Source organism: Opisthocomus hoazin, chromosome 1, assembly GCF_030867145.1.
Source record: "Opisthocomus hoazin isolate bOpiHoa1 chromosome 1, bOpiHoa1.hap1, whole genome shotgun sequence".
NCBI lineage: Eukaryota > Metazoa > Chordata > Aves > Opisthocomiformes > Opisthocomidae > Opisthocomus > Opisthocomus hoazin.
In genome coordinates, this window is record NC_134414.1 from 132,488,523 (window position 1) to 132,511,303 (window position 22,781).

General features: G+C 40.9%; 1 protein-coding gene across 4 annotated transcripts in view; it reads right to left on the bottom strand.

The window, feature by feature from the left end:
• NME7 (NME/NM23 family member 7) overlaps positions 1-22,781 on the bottom strand; it is a 95,533-nt gene that overhangs the window by 39,928 nt on the left and 32,824 nt on the right. For all 4 annotated transcript variants that reach the window (XM_075436439.1, XM_075436457.1, XM_075436458.1 and 1 more), the window contains exons 5-8: positions 20,839-20,889; positions 18,420-18,627; positions 14,985-15,090; positions 123-187 (exon numbers count right to left, since the gene is read on the bottom strand). In XM_075436439.1, coding sequence (XP_075292554.1) covers positions 123-187; positions 14,985-15,090; positions 18,420-18,627; positions 20,839-20,889 — 430 coding nt within the window. The remainder of the gene's footprint in view (positions 1-122; positions 188-14,984; positions 15,091-18,419; positions 18,628-20,838; positions 20,890-22,781) is intronic.

Here is a 22,781-nt window from a genome sequence, read left to right on the forward strand (position 1 = left end):
TTGCTACACAGTCTGCACAAGGGTTTTGTATTGTAGGAAGACACCTGTGCATTGCTGTGAAGCGCATACAGCACTGCTCCAACTTCCATTTATCGGAAAAACATACACAAAAGGAAACCTACCATCTGCAAAGCTGAGATCTGAAATCCTTCATTGATGATGGCTTTTATAATCTTTCCAGCTAGCCCTGAAGAAACACACAAAAGACAGCATTCAATTTCGAAAAGCATAATTTACAACTGGAAGGTATTTACGCCAATATACCACTTATTTTCAAAAGAAAAACACCATGTTTGTGTAATGCTGTGAGAGAAAGCAGAGAGCACAGCTGAGTTCACATACTTTATGTTCTATCTAAAGTGATGTGTTGATGGTTTCAAACAACTAAATTCCACACAGTTGCTGAAAAAGAATATCTACCAAAAAACAGTAATTAGTGAAGCCTTTGCTCTTCTCAGATCAACTGCAAAACTCCCAGCTGCTGCAAGATCAAGTTTTGTATTTTTAATGAAGTTCCATTGGCAATACTGACGCTTAAGCAGTAATCAGTTCAGGGCACAGGCTGCCTATTTTGCTGGTTTTATACAGTGCCACCAGAGTGGTGGTCCGACTTTAAGCTAGAAACAATGCAGGATGATAACAAACATTGCCAATAAACCAGCACAAAAGTTCACGTCTTCTATGCTAAAAACATATTCGTGCAAAATAACCTACTGCTTCTAAGCTTATAGCTCACAAATATATAACTGCTGATGATCCTGCTTGCTCTGCTCTCTCCAGAATGCATCCTCAAAGACTGAATGACACTGTAAAACAAAACACTAAACTTTGGAGAACAAGAACCACCGATTTTCCACTGAATGTGTATTTTAGATTTGCCTGTGCTTACAAGATCAGGCCATTCTGAAGATGATGTCAACCAAGCCCAGTACTCTGTGTGAATGAATTTCAGAGAATCACCATTTTCATAGAACGCAAATGCCTGTCATCTAGTACAATTTGTTAGAAACTGCAAATCGCTGGACGTTTATTCAGAACAGAATTAACCACAGAAGAATACCCTGTAATGTACAACAACAGCATGATTTGACTTCTGGTCATTGAATCATTTTATTAACTAGTCTTTAAATTGCGGGATTTTTTAAAACAAGCTACTATCTAGGTTCTTGCATGCTCAAGACTTGAATTGTACACAGTCTGCTAAACCCTGTGACATAGGATTGGTGAGCTTTCCACCCCATTAAAAGGTCAGTGGAAGCTCTGAGTAAATGAGATGGATAGTTGGAGGGCTTTCAAAATTTGTATTTGCAAAAGAAAATGAAAAAACCTGTCCCTGAAGTATCCCCCACTGTATTTTGACATTAAGGTTTATGTAGAAAAACTTTCCCCATATTAAACAGTGCATACTTCTTCCAAAAAATCTTCAAACTACTAAAGGAAAAACTGAGATTTTGGTACATACTCAGTTCATGCAGTTCTTTAAGCTCACAGAACTTAGAAACAAGTGGAGGCAGGTGAAGTTCCTGTCCCACTAAACTGTGACACCATGGCTCACTAGCATTGAGAAAAGTTTCCTTATAATGCTCCTGTGAAACTGGGAAAATAATAATAATTTAAAAAAAAAGCAGCAAAATTAAGGCACTTCGACAGGTAGAGAGAGAAACCAGACCCCTAGTTTATTTTTGTTCACACTGCTGGAAAGGCTGAGCAGCTCAGATGCTTCCACACAGGTTCCAGTGAGGCAGCGAGCCTACAGTCTTGACTTCAGAGATGAATGGCCAGTTTATCAAGAGATTAAGTGACTGGCTGGGGATCATTCAGGAAATAAATAAATTAATAAATAACCTGTGACAGAGCATAAACATTTCCTCATTCTCGACCTTCAGAGCCAATACTCCAGTCAACAGCCACCGCTTCATCAGAAATCAGCCAAGACAAAGAAAGGGCAGCAGCAGACAAATGGCAACCGCCACTTGCAGGGACAAGGCTACGTTGGTATGAGCAAGCTGCTTTGCATGACAGATCTCCATTTTATGCTTTAGCAGTCAAGAATGGGCCACTTGCACAGGCCTTCACAGCCAGCAAGTATCTAATTGATATACTCATCAGGTATCAGGTTCTGGGGTACTATGGAGATCTGCTCTTTTACAAAACTTTTGTCCTTCAGCAGTTTTATGAGCCATAAGCAAAATCCATGCTTTAGAGAAACAAAGGGGGACTCAGCTTTCTGGGCTGTTTCTCTACTGAAGTCGTTCAGACTTTTCTTCTCTGTAGATAGGAGACAGGCTCCTTTAACGACAGAAATCAAAGCAGGAATGTATTTTGCACAAAGGTCTTTAATACAAGGTTCGTTTAATAACTAACTGTGATAAACCTATGAAGATTTTCCTTGCATTGTATTCCTGAGTTCACTCTCACTCATCAGAGCAACAGAGCACCTTGCTGCTCCAGATAGATTGCCCACTACTGCAAGACCCAAAAGGCTTAACCGAAGGAATTATTGTCACCATTGTACTCAGATCATCTCGCCAAAAAAGTTCAAAGTGCCTTGAGGAAGGGCCATGAAATTTCATTTATGTTTGTAAAGCGGGATGTTAGCACCACTTCCCAGATGTGGCAATTGAGGCACAGGAGGATAAGCGCAGCAGCAGCGCAGATCTACAAATCCAGTGACTTGGCCTCCCTTGTCCCAGTTTAGGCAATACACTTATCGGTTCTCCTTGGGACACTTTCCTATCAAATTCTACCTGAACCAAAACAGAAACAACAAGCATAGAGACAATCCCCAAGAGACAGAAGAGTGGAAGCCCAAGGGTTGGTTTGGGATTTATTTCAGGCTTTCAGCCAGTTGCATGACTGAACTGGGACGTGTCCTCTCCTTTGTGGGCAGACCAGGCTGAGGAAAAGAGCTAATTAGATAGAGTGCTATTTCAGCAGCTTTCAACAATTTGTTTTCAACTTTCAAATCCAGATCTGTAGTGAATAAAGAACTTTTTAAGGACCCTTCAAACAGGGCCAGTGCAAGTTTAAAATGTGATTACAGTAAGAACCCAAATCAAAGCTGCAGATTAGGCACCAGTTATGATGAATTTTCAGTCACAAAGCACAAAAGAATCACAAGCATTACTAAATGCAACTGGGGGAATTTAATACTAATCCTAACAAATATTAGAGTGAGAGAGAGAGAGCAAGCAAGCAAGCATGCACACACTTTATGTCTCCTAGGCAGCATTATGTTACTATGCACCTAATACAAGACAGATAATCTTCCAACATATTTTAATCAGATAAAATGATAAGGCACCAAGACCTCCTCAGTTACATTGATCTTCTACAATGTGTTGCTTTACAGCACACAGTATTTGAAAATTGTCCTTCATTAAGAAGCAGAAAGTAGCAGGGAAGACATTGGAATAAAAAAATGTTACAACTGTTTGCAGAATTACGGATTGGAATAAAATAAAACAGTTCATGAAAGTCGCTTTTAATCTAACAGCACTTTAATTAGTGGGACGTAACAGCTGTGTTGCTGGGACCTGCCAGTCCCAGTGCACTGCAAGCCACCAGCTCTACAACTAGGGATGTTACATTCTCTTCCCTTTGTTCTTGGCCTGTTTCCCAATTTAACCATTCCACCATTAAAAGCTTATTAGGTCAAACAGCAGACTGCCTTCAAAGCAAGTCAAAAACTAGCTTCCTCATCTCAATCTTTGTATGTCATTTTTTTAATACCCTTCCAATAATTAAAAATAATTCCTCTGGAACATCAACAGTTTTTTGACAGGAATACACAAACTGTCATGACTGATCAGATCAATGTTCCACCTAATCCAGTAACATATTTCCAGAAGTACCCAGTACCAGATGCTTAAAGTAGCACTAACTATAAGTAGCAATTTCATTTCATGTCTATTTTTGACATTTTAAAGTGCAATTTTGCTTCACAGTACAATGAGAATTATCTCATTCCTTATTGCCAAGCGTTAACGGTTCTGTGCCAAAACTCCAAAGAAACATGAACAAGCTTGACTCCGAGCAAAGTCCTTTTTGAATTCCAAAATAGGAAAAAGTGGGACTCAGAGCTGGGCCTTCCTGCAGTGTATTTCAGTTGAAGTTGTCACTGATCTTTGATTCAGACAACACTGCAAAACACAGTGCAGTAGGAAGCTGACAGATGTCCTTCTCAAAAAGCGCACTTCTTCCTATCAGTTGGTCAACCCACCCCCTGAAGAACAAGGTTTATCTATCTCTTCTCTTTCGCTGTTTCTACTTAGAAATAACGCAACTCTAGATATTCTTATCATGCAACCTAAATGCACCATTTCTACGCTCCCCAGAAGTCTGGCCATAGTGATAGTCTGCAGCTATTGATCTCCCAGCCTCGCTGCATAAGGATTTCCAGTTATTTTTATATTCGTACTCTGAAGCACCAAGAAGTGAGTCACAGAGGGACAGAGGGTCTCCTGAGTGACACGCATTGGGCCAACAGAGAGAAGAAGGGGAGATAAAAAGCTACCCAGGCTAACCATAAGGCAGATGAAAAAAGACAAGTGGACACCAACATAGGATAAAAAGGAACATGTGAGGAAATTATGAGAGAATATTGTTCACAGTGATACAATCCAAGATTTTCCATCATTCCTCATTTATTTCTAGGCATTCTTTTACAGGAGAACCTCAAGTCTGCAGGGCAGCTTTACAGACATTTATGGAGAACCCTATCAACACTACAGCACTGGTGAAAATCTTTACAAAACAATGTTCATTTGAAAATACTAAAAAGATGAAGACAAAAGAGATCACCACTGCTTCACTGGAGAACAGAAGTCAGCACAAGAAAAGTACAAAGACAGTAAATCTTAGGGGACCTTGAAACCAAACTGACCGAGCATTTAATGTGACTGAGAACGGGAACCCACAGAAAGATTCAAAGGAGGTGAAAGGTTCAAAGCTTAATCCCAGCTGCAACTTTCCGAACTGCTATCAACGAGGCAAGACCACACTTGTGAGTGCTAGAGAGGGCATTAAGACACAAAACGATGAAAATCTGTAGAACAAAAAAACATATTCTGGGAATTCTTGCATGGGAACAGATGGGAAGAGTCAACTTAAAATTCAGATACAAAAACCCATAGCAAAATAAAAGTCAAAGATCACAGCCAGGCTACAAAAAGTATCCAGCAAATTTAGCTGTGCAGTGTGTGCTGTTTGAACAGGGAATTTGAGGAAGAAAGAAAGATTAAGAAGCAAAGATCAACACCTCTGCAACAGTTATGCTGAACTCAAGCTGATGATTGCATATTTACAAAAAAAAAAAAACAGAAAGGCTTAGGTTTCTGTCTTTCTCTCTTTCTCTGTTTTTGTGTTAAGAGAAATACAAAGAAATATCCAGTCTCTGTTTCTCTTTATTTCTTTCTTTTGAGATGTTCATTATTTTGTACTCCTTTAGTGCATGCACTTTTTTTTCACTTGAGAAGATTATGGCCAATCACTCTGGCTAGGAGAATGTTTCTATGGATATAATGATTTTTGTTTACTTTTGCTTATTTCTTGAGTGTGAACAAAACTAAACATGATATTGTTGTTGAGGCTGTACTGCTGGATTATATGATGGCGGTCAGTACTATAATTCAAACCATTCATATGCTTACTATTATTTCTTTCTTTTTTTTTTGGTTATCCTTACTGAACACTGCGCATGGGACTTTTCATGAATGGTTACAGCTACAGAGAGGAAGTGGTTAAAATTATGCTTTGTAGTGTGCATTAGCCCATAATTATAAACAATAACTTTTACCTACTATTGCACTGTCAATTAACTTCACTCTGGAGGTTAAAACCCTCAGGAGATCCCCTATTATCTGCTCCAGCCTTTACAAATTTTATATTCCACTTCCTGTGGAAGGTTTGCCAACTCACTGTCCTAGATCAATAGTAAATATACTGTAAGCCTTATCATTTATTTTTACTTGGCAAAAGACTATCACATATTCCTACATTCTGTGTCTTGGCACTTTTCAGGCCCAAAAGGGTAGTAAGAGAAGACACTTCACGATACTTATCTTTCGCTCCACGCTACAGTGAAGTTAGACTATGCATGGCTGCATTTTTTTAATTTTTCTAAAATGTGCTCAAAAACTTCTAGTAACAAAGGTTCCATTACATCCCCAGATATCAGGCCAGTGATACACTCTGAAGTTTTGCTTAATGATTAGATTACATCTTCTTTCATCTAAATCAGTAAATATGCATCTATTTTCCAAACTGACACATAGAAAGCTGTATATCCCTCTATTCTCCACTTCAGGTTAAATAAATGAAACTCTTCATGGTTTTGTTGGCTAAATCTCTTATTCTTTTTTCTCTCAGTTGTTTATGTATTTTTGAAACAGAGTGCTCAGAAACTGGACATGGTACACAAGCTGGGTTCTCACCAGCACTCAGCAGAACTAGCTACTGAAAAAACACCTAAACAAAGCGTGTCCAACACTGTGAACACTGATTGTGGAATACCACTACTCCAACCATCTCTCTACAGCCTTATCACTGATACCCTGGCAGTTCTTCTCTATTTTGTATTTGTGCATTTATTTTCCCTCCTCTGTGGTAGTGCTATGCAATTGGTTACATTCAGTTTCATCATCTTCACATGTCTTCATTTCTGCAGGAATGTTCTGAATTCTTACCACATTCTCCAAAAATTGTAGTGGACGCTTGGTACTATCTGCAAACACTGCCAGCATGCTCTGTCCTTCCCCACCCAAGACGTTAATGACAATTTTGACAAGAACTGGCCCAAGGATGGGTGACTTCACTTGTAAAGTCCTTTGAATTTGATGTGCTCATGTCCAATCCAACGTTCAGGAAAACGTTTAAAGCTACGGAGAGGCTTATGCTGCGCAGATTTAAATGTACAAATTACTCCACTAAAAGAAAATTTTGGTTTCCTAACAGCAAGGGACTTGGATGAAGACACTGATATTCAAGTGAATTAGACAATCCAGCTCTGTTTTACCTTCTTTTATGGAAAGCATACTTAGAGAATACAGAGATCAGCAAAGCATATTTTCCTTCAGAAAAGACATGCTGGTAAAAGTCCATCATTGGGGGGTTGGACTAGATGACTCAAAGAGGTCCCTTCCAAACCCTAATATTCTGTGATTCTGTGATATCATCACTACCCAAAGTGGTTTAAATGAAATTATAGACTCTCGATTCATCAGTTTCCTTGGTATGAAAGAAGTTTCATTAGCCTGAAACTCCCCAAACCACTCTTAGAATTAACTTCTCCCTAACCCTTTAAGAATGAAAACCCCAAATAAACACTAATTTCTAATGTATTGTGGGTTTTTGGGGGGGGGCGGTTTGTGGTTTTTTGGGGGGTTTTTGTTGTTTGTTTTTTTTTATGTTAGCACCATCATCCCTGCACAGAGATGATTTGCAGCAACATGAGCACCACTAATACAAGTCTATTGAACGCTGCTGGGAAACACTCTCTTACCAATGGTAGGAAGATACTTATAAGCTTCAGCAAGGATTGGCTGTGCCATTTGATCAGGTTTTTTCTCTGAAGTATACCTCCTCTTCTTCCTTCCAGTCTCAAACTGTCAGAAAGGATTTCCAGATTCAATTCACCTCCCCCTCCACCTTAATCAATTAAAATGTAAAGTATATTTTTCATACTTTGAAAAAATAAATATCACATCCCCACTAGCCACTGATATCCAAAGTCAGTCTAAGTTGTGAAGACAATGCCAAGCTGCTTAAATTTTATGCAGGAAATATACAAGAAACAACATAGGCTTGGTTTCAAAAACAAACATCCCAAGAAAGGAATATCCATCACTACAACTAAAGCAAAGAATTTAAAACACAAATGAAACTGGATGGACTACTGTTCTCATGGAACCTAAATTTTTTTTCTAAAAAATGGTGATAAAGAGGTAAAGTAGGTTGCTTTTATTTTAATCACTTTTTCCTAGTTTCTCTAAAGAGCAAAAAAACCAACCAACCAACACCCCAACACCACCAGACACCACCAAACACTTCAACACCCTCTATATAATATATTCAAGGAAAACATAAGAAACAAAGTGCATTTAATTTTGCACAAATATGTCTTTTGTGCATGGGCAAATCCATTTGTAGAAAAATGCCCGTATCTGAAAGCATAGTGCTTTACTAGGTAAGTTTTCACACAACTGTAGCACTAAGATTGCTGTATTGCATGTGGGAATATACAGAAGTCACATCTGAAATGATCCACTCCACTTCTTCAAAACTTCTGCAAAGATTTGTGTTCGTCTCACTTCTTTTCCATTTCCAGATTCTATCTTCAAATAGTTCCTTCCAGACTTCTAACAGTTAAGTGTATCAAGGCTATGACTGATGCCCCTTTGCACTCAACCTTGTAGACAAGATACAAAGAAAAGTTCTGCCTACGATGAGGTGAAGTCCACAGCATCTGCACTTCACCTTTCTATTATGCATATTTATCACAGACAGAAGATACACCTTCAGATTACTTATGAGAAACTTGCATTCCTCATTTTTTTTTCTCAAGCATGAGAAAATAGTTTTCTGAAAACACTGTACTACTTCTAAGTTTCCTGGAAATAAAAACAGTAAGTTACTCAAATTTACATCTAAAAACGCAGGGTGAAAAAAGAAACAATCTCCAGTGGTTTTTTTACAATTTTAAAAAATCTTATCTAATGAATAAAAAGCATCTTGATTAAAAAAAATGAGATAGATACCTAGTACTGAGAATGACAACAGATTTGCACCTCTTCTATCCCATCCTCTTTTTCTTTTCCAGTGTATTTCATTTGTTAATTACACGCATGTAACTGTACTTAGCATACCACAGAGGTGACTTGGACATACTCACAGTGATGCCTTCTCTCTTTCAAAGAGCAACAAGAATATCGCGGTGTCAGGAACAGTTCTTCAGTTGTTTACAGTAAGACATATAAGCTACTACAATGCTGGATTCCCACTCTCTACAACCCTTCTCTCCCCACTCTCTCTTACAAAGCAACTTCACCTGAGATCTTACAGAAGCAAACCCTGTTTCTGTACCTGTTTGCGACTAAACTACTGTCCTTGATATACTTTTTGTCAAAATTAGGTTTGTCTTTGGAGCCAGGAACTACTCTCTCAAAATTTTTCTAGGTCTTTGCATAAATAAGGAAATATGATTCTTATGATTACCTGTCATGCAGCATTTTGTTGATCAATATAAAGGTCTATGACTTTCTAAAGCTATCCAGTAACTAATACGTTAAGATAGGAGAGCTCTGTAAGATTTATCATCCACGCAGAACTGGTCTAAAACCACATTACCACAGAATATCTTTTCCAGTTGGAAAGAATCCACTCCTTTTGTTTTCTATAAGACTTCAATTTTAGTTGAAGAATACTGTGGAAGACAGCACTATAATTTTTTTTTTTTTAATTACATAAGAGGAACAGGGGTTTAACTTACCAGCAATGTTAGAGCAAAATCTCAAGCTTAACATATACTAGAAGAACAAACCTGTCTGGGTAGCCTGTCTCACACCTAGAAGCCCTCAAGACCAGAGAGGCTTCCGTACCTCTAGGAATGCCTTTTAGTTTGCATCAGGTCCAACAAAAAACTAGCAGTTTTGCTTTTCAAGTTCATGGTACAGTTCTAGCCCCAAATTTGTCTTTGGCAAAACTCTGACGTTTAGAGAACCCATGTCTCAGCTTGAGATTGCAGAAAAGGAGGGCAGGATTTCACGTCTCAAGCTCTGTGCTGTAACCTAAGTACGAAATGTGAAATATAGCACACTTCTGACCTCAGCCTTTATAGCCCGATCATCACTATTTGTATCATTTTTTCCCTGCTCATATTTCAAAGAAATTAAGTAAAGGCCACACCAAAGAAACTTTAAACCAGTCATGAAATACCAAATTCTAATTCCTACAGTAAACATGACAGGTTGACTATGAGCCAGCAGTGTGCCCTGGCTGCCAAGAAAACTGATGGGATTCTGGGGCTCATTACGAGGAGTGTGGCCAGCGGGTCGAGGGAGGTTCTCCTCCCTCTCTACACTGCCCTAGTGAGGCCCCATCTGGAGTACTCTGTCCAGTTCTGGGCTCCCCACTTCAAGAAAGATGAGGAGCTACTGGAGAGAGTCCAGTGGAGGGCTACAAGGATGATGAGGGGACTGGAGCATCTCTCCTACGAGGAGAGGCTGAGGGAGCTGGGCTTGGCCAGCCTGAAGAACAGAAGGCTATGAGGGGACCTAATAAATGTTTATAAATATCTGCAGGGTGGGTGTCAAGAGGATGGGGCCAGACTCTTTTCAGTGGTGCCCAGCGACAGGACAAGGGGCAACGGGCACAAACTGAGGCACAGGAAGTTCCGTCTGAACATGAGGAAGAACTTCTTCCCTCTGAGGGTGACGGAGCACTGGAACAGGCTGCCCAGAGAGGTTGTGGAGTCTCCTTCTCTGGAGATATTCAAGCCCCACCTGGACAAGGTCCTATGCAGCCTGCTGTAGGTGACCCTGCTTTGGCAGGGGGGTTGGACTAGATGACTCCCAGAGGTCCCTTCCAGCCCCTGCCATTCTGTGATTCTGTGATCCTACTCGACTGAAAACTGGTCTCAGGCAAAGAGAAGAAGGAAGCTAAAAGACAACGAGAATTGTGGCAGATTCCAGAGGGGTCAAACCACATCGTGTCTCCCCGACACACCCCTGGTCTGAACAAGTCTGCATATAGTCGCATCAGGTTGCTCTCGTGTTCTTCCAGCTCCCAATAAAGAGGAATTGGACTGCTCTTGCAAAACCCCTCTTCAGACCTAAAATACAACCACTTTGCTGCTGCCAGCTTTCCAGCCAGCCAGGGAAGTGCTCCATCTCTGCTGGGAGGAGCTGCTAGAGAATGAGCCAAAGCTGTCTGCTCCAGAGCGCCAGGCTACGTTGCCTTGAACGGTCTTCCCAGCTGGTTTCCCATCTCTGATCCTCTGCAGAAGACGTTATGCCAACACCAAGCCGACAAAATAGCTGTTGCCTTACTTTTTTAAGAGGCATGTATGATACACATTCCTCGAGGGCCAGCGATGCCACCCCTCCAGCATTACTAGCACTCTTGACAGCTGAAGTTAAACTTCACCTAACTCCCCCAACACCCTTTATCAGGCCCCAGGGTTTCTCTGTGGCCTGGCAGACCCTCTCGGTACTCTCACTGACGGGACGTGTTATGTGCCAGGTCCTGCTGTCGGTGGTCGGGCTGCGCTGCTGCGGCTGCCTGGCAACAGGCGTTTCTGTGTGCCCCTCCAGAGAGGGTCAGCAAGGCCACAGATAAAGCCAGCAGTGATTTTCCACCGCTTTGTCACTGGATAGGAACCCTGCAAACCCTCTACGGTAATCAAAGTCAGTTTCTAAGAACAGACTCTGTCCGAGAATTAACTGGTGTAAACGAGAGATTAGACAGCAAGGCAAGCTCGCTGAAAAGCCTCCTAGCTTACAGCTGTGGTTAAAGCAAACCATCTTCCAGGAGGGAAAAATAGAAGTTTTTTCCTTCTAAGAATCAGTTATGCAATGGACTCTGGAGGAAAGAGAAACACTGGGAAGAAGGACCAGAAAGCAAAACTCGAATCATGAATTTGGTCAAATGTTTCTGCAGAAACAAAGGCTAAAGGTCCATACAAGCTCAAGTATGTAAGTGAAACTTCATGTAGTTGTAAATGTGTAATGAGCAGATTACACTCACGATAATTAGGTAATCAAGTTCAAAGCCTCAGCAGCGCATAGGAAATGGCAGAAGGGTTTATTTTTAGATGCTCAATACTGAAAATTTGTGGAGCACAAATCCAATCTGCAATGCCCAAGCGGCTCTGCTGCTCTGACCCACATAAATTCCTCTCCATGCCTCAGTCTCTGCCAAACCCCCTTTTCACACTGATGGTCACACAGGATTTCCTTTCCTCTCCAGCTACTGTTTTTCCACTTACATTCTCTCCACCAGAAACAGCAGGGTGGACACCCACAGCTAGAAGAACTGTTGTTGAGGGTAAGCAAACTGCTTATTCTTAAGACCACACAGTCTCCTACATGCAATTTTGCCAAAAGGGCAGCCCACAAGTTGCTATAGTCCTACTTCAACTGAGATACAGGAGATGTTGCTAGTATAACCAGAACATCTCAGGTATCACTGAACACAGTCACTAACAGCTGTTAAAAGGGAGACAAGATGAGCAGGTCCTCCCCGCTCTGTCGTGGATCGCTGAGCCCAAATAGGTCAGCCCTTTCTTTCTCAAACTTTCTGCCTACAGGTGCACAATCTGTGGGACCAGCCTGCTCCACTGCCACACCTCTGCTCCCTAATCCCTAAAGCCGGGCTTCTCCCTTCTTGTCTGCCTCTTTCAGACAGGTAGCTGGGAGTTCTCCTAAGCAGACTGTTTGGTCCTCCCAAACCCATTCAGCATGCTGTTCGCTAACTCCAAAATAGTCCGCGCCGGGAAGGAGGAATGGTGGCATTTCCGTAGAGACAGCCTGCCACTGTCACACAGCATGTTCAAAACTTTAAAAGCTTTAAAATCTATAGGAGGCAAGGGCTATGTTCCTTCAACTTTAAAACAGGCAGCTTAATCTTCAGAGGGTAATTTCAGAATTCAGACATCCAAAAACTGTCGCAAAGCTAGTACAGAGTTTTCCACTCTGCTGCACATGGTTCTTCCAACTGTGACAAAGCAAACTGCTTTATAAGAAGACCAAGCATACCAAAAGAAATTCCACTCAGTCATATTTTTGTGGTTACTCACAAAAATAGACTGAAGAACAACATGAGAAAGACTAAGGAAGACAGAAGAGGACAGGCTAAGAAGGCCAGATCCTCTCCCCTGTGACACTCTTGGCCTGTTGGGCTGACGTTGGAGTGTTCCTGCAGCCCTTATGAAGAAGGATTCATCTTGCCTCGCACTGCAGACTGGAACCAGGTGCACTATGCAGGCACACCAGTGCCCTCAGCTGAAGAGCGAGGCCATCGCCCAGCCACAGTGACTCCTCCCTTCCCTAAGCCCAACTCCCCGTCAGAAGCCAGACTCCTGGAAAGTTTTACAAGACCGCTTCAGTCTCGTAATCTCTGTAAGAGATGCAGCACCTGTGGCTTTTGAAACATTCAAAGTAACACTGGAAAGAACAGGCAGAAGCAACACAGCTTAGTAAGGTAAAAGCATAGCCAGTCCCTGAATTCCATCATTCTTGCTATTAATTTAAAATTGGTGAAATGCATTGCTGACTTAGAAAAGAAAATTCAGTTTTGATTTGTTTGTTCTGTTGAGGGTAGCAGTCAAAGCTGTGTGGACAGAGAATGCTCACACAAGGTGCACTTTGTCTTTCAAATTTTAGTTGCTCTTTGGAAGTTGTGGTCTGCCTTTCCAGCCCTCTGTTGTGTGAGAAAAACGACTATGTAGCAGATATTAAGCTCAACTTTAGCCCACTCTTTCTAGTGCTCATAGTGCAAAGCTGGGTGTGCACTTCTATTTTCTATTTATCTCTACCCATACTTCTTTCTCTCTCCTTCATGACCCCCATCTCCTCCAGACAGATACTCACACTCCCGGGGGGAGGGCCGGAATGTGTCCTTTGGTGATTCAGAAAAATCCTGAGAAGATCAAGGGAAAAAAGAAACAAACTAACAGGCAGGGCACTATGAAATCTACAGAAATTAAGTAGATTAAAAGTAGGAAGGGACAACCTGAGCTCACTAAGAGAGAGTCTGAGCCCCATATGTAATAGAAAGTATATCTTAAGTATAAGAAAGCACAGCCCAAGCTATCCCCTTTGCTATTTTCACAATCAAGTAAAGGACTGTAACAATCCTGCCACTGCAAAGACTGTCCTCTGCAGACATTTAGCTAGGTAGGATCACAGTCCAGCCGCTGCCTGTATTTCTGTAAAAGGAACATCACTCTGTCTTTGCTGCATGGCAGACTTTGCAGTAGCAGATACCATGCAAAGCCTCAAAGAGGTAACAGGCATATTATCAGCAGTGAGTGTGAGACTCCTCCCTGTGAAAGCCATTTTTTTTTCAGCAAGCTCTCTAGACATCCCACTTGAGGTGTGAAAGGCCTGGAAACTACTGTGGCCACTTCTGCCGTTTCCCTTTCAGCTATCCACAGAGAAGTCATTAAAATGTTGCAGTGTGCTCTGCATCTTACTAAGAAAAATCTCAATGCTCTCATACAGCAATATTTATTCTGCGCTCAAAAATACTGCTGTAGTGCCAGAGCAAAGCTATTTTACTGCACTCACTGCTCCTACGCATGCTCCTGTATCTAAGTACAGGACACATAAGTGAGATCATTTTTGCATGGTAACAGTTGGGCATCAAACATTTCCAATACTCACATGGTGAGCTCACAGGGCATTCTCCAGCACAGAAAGCATCACGGAGTCCAACAAAAGCTTTAGGTCTTTGGCTCACTTTTACAGAGTAAACACGCCTTCTCTACTTTCCATCCCCACTGTATTCAGCAGAACAAGATTCATATAAGCACAAATCTCCCTTTGTGAGTAGTTTCAATGTAATGTGTTACCGCATGAGTGGAAGGCCCCGCAGTATGGCCTGGTGTCCTGCTTTCACTCTGCCGTGAGAATGCTAACCTCCAGCAGATGAGTGTGGTGGGCAGACAGGAGCAAGGACAGGGTAAGCTGTCACAGTAAGATTCATCACATCTCATGTATATTTTTATCCTTCTTTTTTTCACCTCTCCTTTCTCATTCTGAAATTAACAAGTATCCACATGGAAAGCACACAACCCACTCCTCATGGAACTGAACTGCAGAAATACTAAGGATGTATGAAAGACAACATATCTGCATACTTTTGCATGTGCTATGAAATATACCCTGTGCTCTTGCAGTCTTACTCCCCCCCCAGAAAAGCAGAGAAATTACCACGGATACAATAAAGCACACATTGCTTTCACCTCCACTACCTGCATTGCTTACCTTCATTAACTGCATGAGGCTTAATAATGCAACAAGTACAGTTTGTGAATTTTGCGCTGCTGACTGGTCCGCGACCTCCACTGGAGGGGAAGAACAACTCCAGCTCCTGAAAACAATTGTAATTGAATAAGTTTTAGATTGATGTAGCTGCATACATCAGCTTTTATCATAAGTAACAACATCTGAAGTATCCGTAGTCACAGCAGATAACATTTAACTATAGAGTTTTGTGCTACAAATACTTTTTCCCTATAATATTCTCTCAAATACATCTTTCCCTCTCTGGCACCACTGCTACAATCATAAAAATATGATTTGAAAATTTCTTGCAATGTCTTTCTTTTCACTTCTGCAACACAACCCGTTTCCATTCAGAGCATTCAAAAAGCTGCTATGACAATAATTTGGTAGAGGCGTTCCAACTTTTCTGAATTCTCTCTCTTTCCTCAAAATCTTTCCCAAATCCACTCCCATATACAGATATTTTATCTTGCCTCTTTTAACATCTTCTTTTCCACTACATGAGAAAAAACACAACTACCATCCATTTCACAGTATGTTTTCTTCCACATACAAAACTTACCTCCATCCCATCTGTTAACAATTTTTTTTCCTTTTGTCTTCTCAACTAAACTTTGTCTAAGACTGTTGACTCACTCCTCATGCCTTATTTTTTTCATGCCTATTATTTTTTTCTTTTATATTACTGAATTGAAGCTGATGAACTTAATTGCTTTGATTTCTAGGATGAATCAAAAGAACCTCTGCCTCCAATCACTTCCTTTCTTCCCACCATCACTATTCAGGCATCATACAGCTTATGTCTTAGACCATACTGGGCTGAGCTTGACAGCCAGGTTTCTTTCCTCGGTGATATTTTTGCACTGTTCACTGTCAGCTTCACACTTTTTCCATATCATTTACTCACATATGTTACACAATCTGCCAATTAACATTAGTCAAATGCTCAAAACAGATTCCATTTCAGACCTATTGGTCAAATTTAGTAAGAGACTTGTTAAATTTCTATATAAGGGAAATAATACTATCCTGGAAATACTACTACTGACTCTATCTGATTTTTTCCTGTGTCACAGTAGCAGTGCCAAAGGCCGTTTCCTGGAATTGTCTCATTTAATTTACTAGCTCAATTCAGATGGAATAGACTTTGCTATCTCGCAGTCTTTAGCTCATGGCACTCTGACAATCTCTGTAATTCTTACTTGAACAATTATACAATTTAAACTAATGGATCTTTCAATAGTAGGGAAATTGGGTTTTGGTTTTCTCCTAACAAATAATCTACATTTTAAGTGGGTATATCTGAGACAAAAGGATTCATTTCCTACATCCTTCTACTGATAAAATGCTGCTTCAAAGACCATGTTCTACTCTGTTGACTAATGTTCATTCTAAACGAAGCAGCCAGGAAAAGGCAGGAAAATATTTACAATATTTAACACTTTGTTTCATCCATTAAAAGTCATAAAAGGAAAGTAACTAAATAATGCTGAAGGACTAGGATAATGAAATGCCAAACTATAACCAAGTGGATCCTTAAAAAGAAAATTCCTTTCCTTTTCCTTTCTTCCTGATCTAAACAAATTCCAAAATTTGGCCTGCTGAGAGACACCAGCTTAGAGTATATCAAAGGCATACTTTCACTTGTCATTTAGCCCCCAAAAGAACAATGCAGTCTTCCACTCTAACTGTTCAATTTACAATACATTCATTAAATGTGGCTGAGACTTCAGTATTCCTTCAGAAGAGTTCGTCTAGGTCCATTTATCTTGTATTTCCTTCTTTTCAGCAAAGCTTCTGCAAGTTGCAGCCAACTAGTTCCCATGGAAACTGCTATACAGTCATGTAATACTGGGCCTACTAAATTAAAATAGGCACAGGGGTATTAAATTCACAATTTTTGTTGATTTATTGAAGATTGGTATCAGTAACACCACAAAGATGCACACACCTGCAAAAGTTCAGCAAAATAATCCCACAGTCAAACAATGCTGCAGACGAATGAGGCCTTCATACAGCACTTCTAAAATAATGAAATGCAAAAAGAACAACAAACTTAAGCCAAAGCACACACTTACGCTTCTAATCGAAATTTTATGCTAATAGATACTCTTTCCTACACTCTCCGTTCAAAAGCTGGCACAGTTGTCATGGTAGTACACAGGAACAAAGACAAACTTTCACCCTTTTATATGAAGACATCTAGCTATTTACCCAGAACTACAAAGACTTTTCTGACTATAATTCTCCTCCATCAGAAAAGATCAATGTCAGCCAAACTCCTTCTGACTCTGTACCATATTCATCAAGTCTGCCAGCAGAAGTAGTACTTCAGGCCCAGCATATGATTTCTCATCAAAACCAGAGGCACACGGCGAGGACCCAGCAGCCGAGGCACGGGGCAGATAAGCAAGATGAGTGCTGGACCAGCAGAAAGCCACCCATGCTTTGCAGTTAGCTTGCTACGCCACGCAGGCTAACAGCCAGCCAGAAGAAAGAGCTGACCAACTCTGCCCTCACCACCAGGCTATAATCTCTACGTATATTTTCTAGTATATAGTACTTGGCAGCTTATTAGGTGCTCCGGGGCAGGTGTCTCTCCAGCTGTGCTACTGCAGCTGTTCCAATTTAAACAGAGCAGATTAGGATCAAGGAAGCAACAACTGGTATCTTTTCCCCACTGGTCTAGAGCTAAGATACCACTATGCAATGCCAATCAATCATGAGGTAAACTTTATTCTTGCCATCATTTATCAACATATCTACCTCACAACAATGCACACAGATAGTCACCTCACTTCTGCCGAAACGCTGGTAATATCTATCACCAGGGGACCAAAGTCCCAGGGCATTTTCTTAGCATTAAGGAAAGACAAGTTACAAACAAAGCAAAGGAGAACAAAACTCCTCAAAGCCAAGCCCACTGTTTTACCTCTCAAAACACAAAGCACTACAAAGTGGCCTGTTTTCATAATTATTCATTCTGAACAATAGCAGCAAAGTAGGCTGCAGGCAGAGGACTAGTGAGGACTGCGGAGGAGAACAGATAAGTGAAACACAGGAGGGCACAAAAGGATTTGATTGTTTAATACCTTTCATTTTATGAAATTTTTTACATCAGTAGGCTATAGGTAGACTATGCAGACTATGCAATTAACTCATCGTTTGTGATGTACAGAAGACATTAAAAAGGGCCAGGCATGCTCTCCTGATCAAAGTGCCCAAGCTTCCCCTGTGTTACAGAGATAAACAAGATTTCTGTTTTCACACAGTTTTCCATGCTAAAAAGGATCCATGAAGAATATCTAAACTAGTCCTGAGCTCAAGTGGGGGAAAAAAATGAGGAATTCCTGACCCAGCTGTTACCAGATAAAGTGAAAATAAACCTCAGTAAACAAACAGTCAAAAACTTACTTGAGCAGCTGAAGCAACTGAATCTGGGCCATGAGCTGCATTTCTTAGGCCATCATGTCCAAAGTTCCCTCTAATGCTCTCTGGCGCATCAGTCTGAGCCACTGCAGAGTTTGCTGGCCCCAGTAATGTCTTCCATTTACAAACTGCATCATCTCCTAAGATTTCCATAGCAACAATGGGACCACTCGTTACAAACTGGAGAAGCTCACTGCAAAATGGAAACAATACATGGTGATCCATGCTACAAATTAAAACCAACGAAAACATATGATCCGGTGGAGTTGCTCAGAACTCAACTCAGCAAGGCCTTGAGCAACCTGATCTGACTTCGACGTTTGCTCTGCTTTGAGGAGGAGGTTGGACTAGGTCATGTGCAGACATTCGCTTCTTATTATGGTTGTAGCAAAAGAGTCAGATAATACAAACTCACTCAAACTACTCTGTAGTACGTTAGATTTCAAAAGAATTTTTAAAAGATCAGTACTGGCAACAGTGAAAGAGACCCTGGTAACCATTTGTCTGACAGGAATGATTCCTAAGCACGTCTCTTCTGCGCAGCCGAATTTCAGGATTCTCACACTTGACCCGTGTGTGCTCCCCACTAACACAAATTCAGCACTGCTGTCAGGACAGATTGCTCCCCTGCCCTGTGGATCACTCCCATGGATTTTGCCCAGCCAAAATCCAAAGTGGGAGAGAAGGGAGAAGTAAGATTTGGAAATTTTGTGGGGGAGAGGAGACTTCACCACAAAGTGAGTTATCACATCCTGGCATAAGCAGAAGTCAATTGATTTTAATGGTATGAATCTGAGTAAGGAGAAGAGATTGTCAGAAGCAGTCTGCCTCCTGTCCTGACCACCTCACTTACAAGGAAAACAACTACCCGAAATTGGAAACTCAAACGTTCCATTTAAAAATGAAATAAAACACTGTAACTGTTAATTCTGTATCTTCATATACATGCATACCAACAAGCCTGCCTTTTCCCTGTGTAGTCTGGACAGAACCAACAAAGGAGAAAGTTGACGCAATGCTTTTTGTACTACTTCCTAAAAAAAAATTTAAGCAATTAAAATTTAAGCAATTTCTACAACACTGCTTACTGTGCAGACTAATCCTAAATATTAAATAAATTTTAAAAATTAAATTCTTTAATATGAAAAACATTTTTCTGAAATAAATAGAATTGCGATTTTCCCCTACCATTCGCTAGACTTACTGACTACTGAACTTGCAAAATAAATCTGAATTTAAAGACAAGTCACACAATGTTAAACATAAGTGAGTCAGATTTTACATTTCACTGCCTTGAAGATTGTTTTTCTATTTGATTTGTAATGCTTTATAACTACTTGTTTCTAATTTAGAGAAAAATCCTATACAGAAGACGTAGCCAATAGGACTGCAGGACGGGAGACAGGCACATCACAGTGGACAAAGGCTACAGTTCCCCAGATAACTACCACTAGTGTAGATAGACATCTGTGAAATAAGACTACAGGCAAAATTCTTCCTTATTTATCAACATATTCAAGCAGGCTTACTCAGCAAAGAAAAGGCAATTCTAAGTCTTCCTCTGATCTCCAGCATGGTCAGACATAGCCTGGGGCCATCTGTCCATGAAAGGCTTGAGTTTGGACCCACAATAAATCAGCTGCTGTTGCAGGAAAGCAGCTGGCAGATCCTAATACCCAAGTACTTCATGACAGCACTGAAATCAGGTCTTTTGACCAAGTCAGTGCAAACCCATGTTCCAATATGGCTGAAAAACACAAGGCAGAGCTGCACCCTCTTCCTAAAAGACGCAGACCACTAAATCCAGAGAGAGGAAAAGAATCTTGTTTGTTGGCACTTTCAGGCAAAGTAGAACAGACACAATCTCTGGGTGATGAGCATCATTCTGGTTAAGTTATGGAAAGACTAAGGGTTTTCATGTTGGGTGGAGCAGTCTAGCATCATGGAAGTTCGACGCTTTGTCCAAGGGAAGCAGTACAGAAAACAAGTGCCCCGTGCACTTTCCTTTCAGTTACTTATGATTTAGGGTAGTTGCTACCAAATCAATTCTCACAGCTAAGCTTCCTCCCCTAATTCTCATTACCTGTAAGCTCCACCTTGATCCTGAAGATGCCCCTTCCCTTGGCTTTGAAGTTTCACATTGCTAGGAGCATTTTAACTTCTGAGAGACCAAAGACATTCCCCCTGATACCATCAGGATGTAAAGAGCGTGAATTAAAACCCTAAATAGCTGAAATATGAATCTGCCCCTGGAGGAATATAAACAGGCTGTGTACTTTGCAAAGGGCCCCACTCAACTAAGTCCCGATTTTCCCATGGTCCCGCAGTACCAAATGTGGTAAATGAATTCTGTGTATTCAATAAAAGAGCTTATTATATGTCAAGATGAAATAGATATACCTACTTATAAAAAGGTTTTGATTGATGGTCTACGTAGAAATCAGCTGCTTCTTTTCTGCAAAAGTAAAAAACCATAGCTATAAAAGTATATAGATATATACACACACATATATATAAACTCCCCTGAAAGCCAAACTATCATTCATCAACATGTTTCTACAGGTAATGTCTTCCCAAGCTGGACAGCTTGTGGGGTGTTCATGCCCAATAACAGAAACTACATTTAACTTTCTGTAATATTTTGTGTAGCTACAGGTGTAGCTTGTAGCTGACAACTCTTTATGCTCCTGCTCTGGGAAGGAAGGAATTACTGAAGCCTGTAGCATAGACTTTCAGGGTCACTCATGGTCCTCATTCTCAGGTTGCGAAACAAATGAAGCAGAGTCACCTTCTTGCCAAGCCATTCGCTGTTATGTTGTTTTCATCTTTCATCTCAGTTTAAGTGTGTATGTCAGTTAATGAAGTTTGGTTTTAAAGCATAAATAAACACTTTATCTGCTTCACTGGAACTTATTTCCTTATCAAGGCTAGTGTTTGATTACACTGGTGCACAACAGAATATTGCATAACCTGGTTCTATTCAGTATTCTCCAATGTTACAAGTCACACAGGCAGCATAATGCCCTCCAGATTAAAACTTGCTTTCTCCCACACTTTCCCACTTGAAAACTGAATCTGGTCTTGCACTTCCCCTCGGGGAACACAGCAGTTACTACACACTGCTTTCTCCCAAAACAATGGGGTTTCTGTAATGAGAGGAGCTCCTTACATTGCCAGGCAAATAAAGGCCACCAGGCATATGCAGTATGTCTGTACTACAGCTGTTAGTTAGCATTTACTCAGGTACTGGGAGCAAAAAGATACCCTTTTTGGACAGGGTGGTGGACCTCTCCCAGCTCTGCACTGTCACAGCAGTGCTGCTAGCAGCACTGGGCTCAGCTACCCAGCTACACACGTTTCGGGTACCATGGCATAGACCCACCATCCAGCCACAGGTGGGCATACCGTCCTGTGGCTTTTCACCCCACCACCCCCTGCATCTAGCCAACCTACTCTCTTCCCTGCTTTTTCTCCAGCTGTTTCTCATGTTTAACTCTTGCTTACTTCAGTGCTTTTTCTGCATGGCAACAGCTAGAAAAATCCATGGAGGTTTTCAAGTCTAACCCTGTTATTTCGCAGCTTCAAAATTCCAGTTCAGAAGCGCAGGCTTGGTCTTGGCGTGCTCCAAACCCTGGTGTGCACCACTTTCTGAAGCTGGAATTTGTGGAGGACAAGCTCTTCAGGAGGATTGAAAAGTGAAAGGAAGCAATGCTCATCACTAGTCTGGATACAAAGTTCACAATCAAAACAGAGCTGCAGGGAGATGAAAAGATTTCCACTTGGAAAATAGTTTTTACCTGCAGAAAGAGTCTGCTGATTTTTTCTGGTCTCCACGATTGTGCTCACTTTGAGCAGCTCTCTTTACTGAAAGAAGTTACCTGCACGTTTTTCAAGTAACAGATTCCAGGCATGGTTCTGTCATCTGCAATGGAACTTTTCTCATCTCCCTCCTATTTGCAGTCCGGACTTAAGCCCCATATTGCCAGAGAAAAGAAATAACCTCAAGAGGAACCTAAGAAGAATGTAATTTTCCTATCCTTGACAAATATTTGAACAGTAACAGCTTTCTCCAGCTTTTTTAATCAAAATGACTACCTGCTCATTGAAACTGAATAATTCCTGGTTTGTTGCTTTCAGTTCAGTGTAAGTATAAGCATAAGCAGTTCAAAATTCAAAAGATTTTCATTGACCATACAGCTAACACGCTTTCCTTTCATTTCATAATTAAGGCAGAAACATGATTTAAAAATTATGCTAGTCACAGTAACTCTTGCAATCTCAAGCTTCAAACCTTCAAACTCTGCAAATAGCGTAAAGCTTTTGCTTACAATTTACTAATTAATCAGA